This window comes from Tarenaya hassleriana, unplaced genomic scaffold (genome assembly GCF_000463585.1).
Source record: "Tarenaya hassleriana unplaced genomic scaffold, ASM46358v1 Cleome1, whole genome shotgun sequence".
Classification (NCBI taxonomy): domain Eukaryota; kingdom Viridiplantae; phylum Streptophyta; class Magnoliopsida; order Brassicales; family Cleomaceae; genus Tarenaya; species Tarenaya hassleriana.
This window is the reverse complement of record NW_010960187.1, coordinates 9,954,542-9,963,869: the sequence shown is the minus strand read 5'-3', so window position 1 is coordinate 9,963,869 and position 9,328 is coordinate 9,954,542. Positions and strand designations below refer to the sequence as shown.

At 38.3% G+C, this 9,328-nt stretch overlaps 3 protein-coding genes across 4 annotated transcripts in view; all 3 read right to left on the bottom strand.

Moving 5' to 3' along the window:
- The window catches only part of LOC104822082 (eukaryotic translation initiation factor 3 subunit J), a 2,713-nt gene extending 359 nt beyond the window's left edge, over positions 1–2,354 (bottom strand). The window contains exons 1-7 of one of the 2 annotated variants that reach the window (XM_010553185.1): positions 2,155–2,354; positions 1,587–1,644; positions 1,278–1,396; positions 943–1,079; positions 671–821; positions 420–576; positions 11–171 (exon numbers count right to left, since the gene is read on the bottom strand). In XM_010553185.1, the coding sequence (XP_010551487.1) occupies positions 80–171; positions 420–576; positions 671–821; positions 943–1,079; positions 1,278–1,396; positions 1,587–1,599 (669 nt within the window). In that variant the 5' untranslated portion in view covers positions 1,600–1,644; positions 2,155–2,354 and the 3' untranslated portion in view covers positions 11–79. The remainder of the gene's footprint in view (positions 1–10; positions 172–419; positions 577–670; positions 822–942; positions 1,080–1,277; positions 1,397–1,586; positions 1,645–2,154) is intronic. The other variant, XM_010553193.1, reaches the window with a different exon arrangement.
- Positions 2,355–5,230: 2,876 nt separating this feature from the next.
- On the bottom strand, positions 5,231–6,340 carry LOC104822070 (protein Hikeshi). The gene is made up of 2 exons (XM_010553165.2): positions 6,075–6,340; positions 5,231–5,960 (listed from the first exon to the last, which is right to left on the bottom strand). The coding sequence occupies exons 1-2, from the start codon at positions 6,175–6,177 to the stop codon at positions 5,488–5,490; spliced, it is 576 nt and encodes a 191-aa protein (XP_010551467.1). The 5' UTR covers positions 6,178–6,340; the 3' UTR covers positions 5,231–5,487.
- A 616-nt stretch (positions 6,341–6,956) lies between these two features.
- Positions 6,957–9,117, bottom strand: LOC104822055 (zinc finger protein 4-like). Its single transcript, XM_010553147.1, has 2 exons — positions 8,882–9,117; positions 6,957–7,966 (listed from the first exon to the last, which is right to left on the bottom strand). The coding sequence occupies exon 2, from the start codon at positions 7,878–7,880 to the stop codon at positions 7,071–7,073; it is 810 nt and encodes a 269-aa protein (XP_010551449.1). The 5' UTR covers positions 7,881–7,966; positions 8,882–9,117; the 3' UTR covers positions 6,957–7,070.
- Between the last annotated feature and the right edge of the window lie 211 nt (positions 9,118–9,328).

Genomic DNA, 9,328 nt, shown 5'->3' with positions numbered 1-9,328 from the left:
CTGTCTCTTCCGAGTGATCAGTCAATGGAAATGAAAAAAAGGACAGCCGGAGAAGAATTCAATCGACGGAGTTTTCTCTTTACATGAAGTCGTAATCATCAAGAGCATCGTAAGGATCGACGCCCAGATCTTCATCGGGTTTGTCCACATGCAACTGTTTCTTCTTCCCACCTGCAACCACCATTCCGCCAAAAGTTGATATAGATCGATCTCAAAGACAGAAGAGTAACAAACGATATTTGAAAGACAGTAAAATATAACTGCATTCCGGCACAGGCTTATAACGGGTCAAGCCAAACCGGACCCAAAAAATCTGAGTCTCTGAGATCGCGACAAGCTGGGTCGGGCCCGGCTCGTTCTACACTCCCTAATCCCGAAACTATTTGAGAACAAGGAAACAATGAAGGGTAAGAACGTACCTGGCTTCTTTTTACCAGCAGCCTCTTTCTCAGCCTTTAGTTTCTCGTTTGCTATGGCTGTGATGGATGAAGCCACATCTTTAACGTCTGCTGCTTTCACGTTTGTCAGTGAAAGTCTCATCACTACCTTGAGTAACCCAACGTAGTGATAGCTTTTCTGCATCGTAAAGTGAAATTGAATATGTCGAAAAGATATTTTATTGAATACTCAAACTATAAAATATGATAAGGAGAGACTACAAACAACACACCTCAAACGATCTAAGCTTATGAGAAATCAGCTCAGCATATTCCAAGAAGTCACTCTCTGACTTGGGGATAAAAGTATCGAGGTCTTTCTCATTGCCCCCTTTCTTTCCAAAAAGTTCAGCAGTTGATCGGTAATCTGCTTCTTCTATAAGCCTATGACAACAAGAAGGAAAATAAATAAGGAAGTGCATGCCTTTATAATCATTTGCAGCATACTTCTCGTTCAAATCAATCCATTCCACGAGCAAAGACCATGAAAAGAGATGGAGATTACCTTTGCTGGCGTAGTTTCTCAGCAAGAGGATCTAGCGGTTCTTCCTTTGGTGCTTCGGCTGCTTTACCCTTCTTGTCAGTTCCTTTAGCAGCTGCTTTCTTGGGAGCCTTCTCGGGAGCAGCCTTTACAACAGGTGGCTACACAAACAAAAAATTAAAAATTGCACAATAAAAATAAGAAAATAACACAGTGATGCAACCAAGAAGAAAGATACCGAACAAACAAATCATTGATTCATTACAAAACAATACCAAGTGATCCTACTGGAATCCCAAAATCCAATGGTGCATATGTGCTGAAAGCGAAAAGAGTTTTTGAATGCAAGAAACTTATACCGGAGCGGGATCATCGTCATCCTCCCACGATTCCTTGATATCAGACTCATCCACATCCTCATCATCCCAACTATTTTTAGGCTCAGCTTTTACGGGAAGGGGTGGAATTTGCTCATCTTCTGAAATCAGAGAAGGGAAACATTTAGGCAACAATTACCCAACACAATTTACATATTTAAAAGCAGTCCAATATAAAGATGGAAATCCATCAATATATTAAAGAACATGACTCGAATAAATGTCTTACGCAACCTATATTCTTTGCAGAAACATATACATCATGCCTAAGAGACAACGAATAAGCCTTACCCCAGTCCTCCATATTTCTTGGCAAAATTCACTAGCTGCTCCGAAACCGAATGAACACCTGCACAGGAATATCTATCAACATTACAACCACCCACCCTATAAAAAGATACCTTCCTATATCTTCATGGTTATGCTTAGATATAAAATCTTTCATCATCGTTTTTTTTTCTGTAAGTCTCTGAAATGCTGCAGAAATCTTATGCTTGACCATTTACTAATGATCCATATATCAATAAGACTAGATCTGTTTATGAATTCACAATCAAAGATTACAGTGCTGGAAAACTTCACAGCAAAAATCCACAGTAGATACTCCAGGCAGGTGATTTCATACGAGTTCAGAGTTTCGCAATAGCAACCATTTGAAAATTGATTATCTAAAAAACGTACAGCCAAAAACCCTACTGGGCAGACACATACACAAATCGATTAAACAGAGACTCAAACACGGGAAAGCAATTATTTTTCGAGTAAACGGAGCCAACCCATCGAAGATCTAGATGCGAATTAGACTTAAAAATCCATAAAACTTATCAAGCCGAAATGATCTATGTGGAAAAAAAAATACCCAGTCGAAGGAGGAAGGAGACTCGTACTATGAGTAGCCGAATCCAGTGAGTTCAGCGGTTTAAATTCACGATGTGAATGATCGTAATCGACGAGGGCGGTAGAGATCGATGTGCACGGCTTTGGTCTATTAGGGTTTTTTCTTTTTCTTTTTTTTTTTCTCTGTCGTTTGAGTTTTCTTCTGCACCGCTTTTTTTTCCCAAAAAACAAAAAAGGGAAAAATATGCCGCCGGGAAAATAATGAGAGGAAAGTTCTCGAACTTATCATGACCAGTTTCGCAAATAGACCCAAGCTATATCAAATTCTCAAAATTTTCCTTAACTTCTAAAATTGCAGCCATAACCCCAAGACTCAGAGGAAAAAATGTGTTTATATTAGATATGTTTACATAACACGAGACAATAACAAACATACCTAACAAACGATTTAAGCGATATTAATGACTTGAAAAAAAAAATTGTTATTTGAATCCACTATTTTATGACGTCGAATATGGATAATTGTTTATTAAAATTGAGAAAACAGTTAAGAAGAGGTACGAAATTCTTTTTCCTGTTCAAATTCTAGAGTCGGGTGGGCACAAATACCCGAAATTGGGGTATCCGACGATCCGTCGGATACTCGTCTTGCGGATATCCGATTTTAGGGTACTCGTAATTTTCAAATCCAAATCCAAATCTGAATTTTCAATATCCGTGAATCTGAATCTAAATCTGAATAATAGAGTTTTTAAAATCGGTTACCCGAATAGTATGATTATAAATAATTATATCTTATATTTATATAATATTTTTATAAAATATAATTGTTTTAGGTTAAATATTTTCATATTTTTAAATATTATCTAAAAAAACTAAATTTATTATTATTTATATCTTATTATCTCATATTTTTATCGTAATTCATCCATTTTTATAAATATATTTTTATTTTTTGAAAATTTTATATATAATTATTATTGTTTTTTTAAATAAATTCGGATCCGGATACCAGCGAATATCCGACCATTATTTTGGATACTCGTACTCCGATATTCGTAATCCCAAATATCGGATATAAGTATTATAATTAAATATCTGAGTCTTCCAGATCTAAATCTAAATACCCCGATTTTCTCGGATATCCGACCTATGTCCACCTCTATTCGAGACTCAATGAACCAAAATTTAGATATGTAATTCTCATTTAGAGTTGTCATTGTGAATTAGACTCACTACACGTTCATGTGTAAGTTCACAATTTGTATTTAATTACATACATTTAACTATAATTAACATATCACACGCGATTATCGATAATCGATAATGAAAATTGGATTTGTAAACCAGAATTAGAGTTTGAATGAATGTAAATTTTTGAAGTTTTTAGAATTTAAAAAAAAAAGAATTTTACAATCAAGATTTTATAAGTTTAGTTTCTCTAAGAATTCGAAAAACTATTTTAGTAAAAAAATCAACTAAAAACCAAAAAACCAAAAACTAAAATATAAAGCAAAAAACCAAGACCAAAAAATGAAAATAAAAACTACTAACATTGATTAAAAAAAAAAATTCTCTGCAAATACTAACTCACCCTTAATCGTTTTTAAAAAATTCTTAAGTTAGCTTTAATTATTTAATTACAAAAAATACAAATAACTTTGGATAAGAACTAATCCCCCCCTACTCTTTCACCAAGCCTTTTCCTTCCTTAGTCTCCTCCTTGTGAGCCCGAATCCGAGACCTAAGAACTACCATCAATTCTACACTATCATCACAGGATTCGTGTATGTACCAAAAAAAAAAAAAACAGAGGGAGCAACAGGAAGATTCCATCGGAACCTTCGAATAGCTTTAAAGAGCAGCGTGGTTGATCCAGGACTCAGAACCCTTGGCCTCTAGATCACAATAGCGTAATCCTTGAAATAGCTTTATCAGTATAAAGATTGGAAGAGTAACATGGTAAGAACCATAAGCTCAGACAATGACAAGACCGGTGTGTGATGAACTGACCAACCCTTAAGAAGAACATCCTACAAAGATGCTTCTCTTCTGACAAGGCTGGTTTAGCTTGACCCATGATACGATTCTCATGACATCACCATTGATTCCTCACTACCTTTGGTAAACTACAAAATGATTCTAATAACAGCAAAATGCATGATGCTCCCAAATTTAGATAGTCTAACCGATAAAACCACATGATGCTTCCAAATTTAGATAGTCTAACCGATAAAACCGAGATGTTATCGGAATGCAAAACATGTATCTCGTCCTGAGTTCGAACCTCAAATTTAGGAAGAGAAAGAACGTATAATCCAAACGAGAAAGGTTCTGGGATTAGTTATACCATTATTATCCAAAAAAGAAAAGAAATTTCATTAAAAAAAAAGGATTAGACGCTGTCTACTAGCAGTTGCGCTTTTTACCTTTCTCATGGAAACAACAAAGCAAAAACTTGGAACAGAGATAACAAAAACCCATCTGTGTACATCTTAGATGAAGTTAAGGTACAATGAATTCTGCATCAAACTGGAATGTGAAAGAAGGAACAAACAGGGTATCTGAACTGTGTGTTTCGACAGTTAATTACTGGGTTTGGATTTGTGTATTAGCAAGATGAACTGGGTTAAACAATCTAAATGCTCCATTTTTCTCGCTATCATCAAGTTACAGAAATCACAATCTCTGATGCTTTAGAGACCACAAAAACCCTAACCTTCAAATTCATAAGGCGAAGCTCTTGAGGAAATCAGGGTCACGCTTCGCCTTCTCCTGGAATTTCTTGAACCACCGATCCAAAATATCCATGGGAACCACCAATCTGCTCCCGTCGATGCCGCAGAACGACTGCATGAAATTGAACAGATTCTCGCCCACCCTCATCGCCAGCCGCTCGATCCTCCTCTCCGCTGCCACGTCCAGAGACGGCAGGGCCCCCGTAATCCAAACGAGAAAGGTTCTGGGATTAGTTATACCATTATTATCCAAAAAAGAAAAGAAATTTCATTAAAAAAAAAGGATTAGACGCTGTCTACTAGCAGTTGCGCTTTTTACCTTTCTCATGGAAACAACAAAGCAAAAACTTGGAACAGAGATAACAAAAACCCATCTGTGTACATCTTAGATGAAGTTAAGGTACAATGAATTCTGCATCAAACTGGAATGTGAAAGAAGGAACAAACAGGGTATCTGAACTGTGTGTTTCGACAGTTAATTACTGGGTTTGGATTTGTGTATTAGCAAGATGAACTGGGTTAAACAATCTAAATGCTCCATTTTTCTCGCTATCATCAAGTTACAGAAATCACAATCTCTGATGCTTTAGAGACCACAAAAACCCTAACCTTCAAATTCATAAGGCGAAGCTCTTGAGGAAATCAGGGTCACGCTTCGCCTTCTCCTGGAATTTCTTGAACCACCGATCCAAAATATCCATGGGAACCACCAATCTGCTCCCGTCGATGCCGCAGAACGACTGCATGAAATTGAACAGATTCTCGCCCACCCTCATCGCCAGCCGCTCGATCCTCCTCTCCGCTGCCACGTCCAGAGACGGCAGCGCCGCCGCGTCCTCCACCGAAATCCCGATCTTTGCCGACAGCGGCGCCGCGTCCGCCGCCATCAGCTGCAGCTGCTCCGCCGCCCCGCCCGGCTCCGGCCACTGGAGCGAGAGCACCGCCGATGGACGGGCCAGAGTTACGGCACCGCAGAAGACGAACGCCGATCCCGGAGACTGGACGTAGATGGCGAGGGCTTTGTCCGGCGGGAGAGTGAAATTATTGAGGAGGAAGATGCACATCTCGCGGATTTGGTCGTATGCCTCTCCTGCTCACGTTAGAGACAAGGGTGCTAAAGTGAGCCGATTTCGGCGCACATGAGAGAGGGATCCGGCAGGAGAGGCTAAAATGCGCCGGGAGGGTCAGAGAGAGGGATACTTACCGACGAAGTGGTTCATGTCGAGGACCCAGTGGAAGGTATCGATCTGGACGAAGTTGGAGATGTCCATCGGGAAACTCCGATTCGGAAACACGACGCCGAACATGTTTTTTTTTTTGCAGTTCGGTTTTTTTTCCTCGTGGTCGAGTGTTCATGTCTGTGCGGTATTTACGAGGAAGACGAGTATTGGTCTGGTGTCCCTCCGACTGAGATAGAAGGTTCGCAAGTGGTGGGGAAGAATCCAGAACATTTCAGAGAAAAACTCATGAAAAAAATGGGAAAATGTAAATGGAATTTTAAAAAAAAAAAATAGAATTATACATTTTATAAGATATTTTACAAACGAAGAGAACACAAAACACCTGTTTTGATAGAAGGAAGAAGCACCAAAGAGACACAGATGATGAAATATACATGAAAACAAAAGATAAAATAAGGTGGGGCGAAATAACAGATCAATGCGAAATAACAAATATAGTTGTGAAAATTGTAAAAAATTAATCCAATATAAATTCATAAAACAGTACATGCTTTAATTAACTTTTTCTTTTTTAATACGCAATCATTAGTAAGTTGAATAGGATGTGTTCATGTAATCATCTCCCTTGCCAAAATCGATTCACCTAACCAAGATTTAAATATCTAATTTTCACAGAAATGGACCTAAGAACCCACGCTGCCATGTATGACAGTCCATAAATAATGGGCCTATAATATGATGGGCTTAGGCCCATTAATAGTGAGTGGGCCTCACAGTAGCTGTAATGCCCATTATTTCGTTTTAAACGGTTGATATACTTATCATTATAGACAGAGACTTTCTTAGAAAGAAGCAAACCCTAACAAATGTTGGTAGATGATGAAATCACAAAAAAAAAAAAAAAAAAAAAAAAAAAAACCCAATCCCTCTGTACATAAAAAATAGTTGTAGGGCTAAGACAAGCCAGGTTTTTAGAAAAAAAAAAGAAAATTAAAAAAAAAGGGAGAAGGGGAGAGAATTCATCGGAGCTTCAAAGTAAGATCCAGCACAGAGTTCTCCATCTCCACCGGTTGCTTGACCTCCAAGAAAACCGCTTTTCCTTCTCCTCCTCCACCCCTACGGGCCGAGCTCTCGTTACCCGATTCCTCTCGTCTGAAACTCCCCGGCCAAATCAACTCAGCCTTGCCGTCCTCCACGAACAAGGGTACACAATTACGGAAATACCCCTGGTCGAACCTGGCTGCTGTCGTCGTCGTCATCAGCTCCTTGGGCCTTGCAAAGTCGCGGTGAGAAGACGAGTGAGCTTTGATACCGAGAGCCCTAAACGACATCGTGGCGGCACTGCCTCCGTGCAAGGGAAGGCAGGATATCGCGGAGTAGCCGTTGGCGTTTAAGATGCCTAGACCCATCCGCATCGCCCGTTTGACGAGCGTTCTCTCGCGTTTGTGAGCGTTTTGGTGACCTCCGAGAGCCTGGGAACTGAAGAACTTTCTCTGGCAGTAGTTGCAGGAGAAGACTCTCTTCGAACCAGAGGGTCGTTGTTGTTGTTGTTGTTCGGTCGTGTTGTTGCTGCTCTCGCTCGTGCTCGATAACGGAAGTCCTACTAGAGATGAAGATTCTTCTGGGTTTGCGCCACCGTTGTTGCTGAAACTGAGACTCAGATTCAGAGAGATTTCTGGGTCTGATGATGAGTTGCAGATTGCTCTGAAATCATCGCCGACGACGGCGAAGGTTCCTTGAACGGACAAGTTCGAAGCTACTCGACTGCTTGTGTCTGAATGGCCGTTTTCTGACGAAGCTTCGACTTCCAGGTCGATTATCGGTTTCATGATTCTGTGTCGGAGGATGTGCCCGTTGGTTTTGGTTATGGAGATTTTCTGTTCCTATTTCCCCGGAGATTCTGATTCAGTACCGCCTGCAAAAGAGTTTATTTAATTTAATTCCGCTTTTAAAAACATTTACGCTCTGGTGAATCTGCTTAACAACGATCCATATATACATTTTATTGGCGACATAAGATTAAAGATTCTTGATTCTTAAAAGGTTACAAATTCGAGAAAAGAGAAACAGAGAGATATTTCCATAAAAGATACTGAAGTTCATAAATTTTTTAAATAAATATATGTTTTTTTTTTTGTTTCATATAAACTTTCAAATAAAACATTTCTATAATTATATAAATTTTCAGATAACTTCAATGTATTCAATTTTAACTTTTAAGATATATATTTACAGCCATTTAACGCAATTACTTTCAAAATGTAAATATTCCATCCTCGTTTAATGATCTTACTATTGTAGTGGAAATCCGGTGATATTAGAAAGTTTACACATTTAATTTATAGGGTATCCAACGTTTGCCGTTAAAGAGCTGAACAAAAGCTGCCGACACCAAACATGGAAAAATGCGTCCAGAAACGTTTTAGGGTTTTTCAATTCTATCTAAATTAATGGTCCAAATCATCATGAATACGCAAGTTTGGCTTCAAATATAAACTTATGATTTACTATAAAAAAAAAAAAAAGCAATTCTCCATAACCATTTATTAAAAATTATGAAAGTTTACACTAGAAGCTATATATTAATATTCTAGAAGTTACATATAAATATGTTAAATATTTGTGTCGACATGAATATATGTATGCACCGGCATACATATATATGAACCTCAACGAATTTGTGTATGATAATCAAATCGTTTTTTCCCCAAAAAAAATTGAGGGTTTCGTCGGTATTCAGAATAAAAAAAAAAGAGAACAACAAAAATACCCAAAAATAAAAATACGGAAAGGGAAAACGAAGTTGTTTTGAGGATTCGCACGTCCATACCTTATGATAGTATTAGGGTTTGAGAGCTAAGACTTGGAGGAAGGAAGGTTCCGATCCTCTTTGTAGCTCCAAACGGGGACTTTTTGACATCGAAAACCATAATATGAAGGACAGAATTGAAGGGGCAAAAACATTAAGGAGAGAACTAATGGGGCAAAAACATGAAGGAAGAGAGAGAGAGAGAGAGAGAGAGAGAGAGATGGATTTGTGAGTGTGTTGTTGTGTGTGTGTGGTGGGTATAGTGTTTGATGTTTAATTATGGGAAAGCTAAGGAGCAGAGTGGGAGTGGGGGGGACAATGGTGGAACGTCACACGGATGTCAGAAACTAAAGCTAGTTTTTTTTAAAATAAAAATAAAAAAATGGGATAATTTTAACAATTGTCTCAATGATTATTCCTACCTTGTAATCTAGATTAAAAAAATATTAAGATTAAAATAATTTATTG

Excerpts from the sequence above, each read along its gene's own strand:
- LOC104822070 (XM_010553165.2), bottom strand. The coding sequence starts at position 6,177 with ATGTTCGGCGTCGTGTTTCCGAATCGGAGTTTCCCGATGGACATCTCC. Across the intron at positions 5,961-6,074 it reads CGACATGAACCACTTCGTCG|GAGAGGCATACGACCAAATC; the intron begins GTAAGTATCCCT and ends TAACGTGAGCAG.
- LOC104822055 (XM_010553147.1), bottom strand. The coding sequence starts at position 7,880 with ATGAAACCGATAATCGACCTGGAAGTCGAAGCTTCGTCAGAAAACGGC.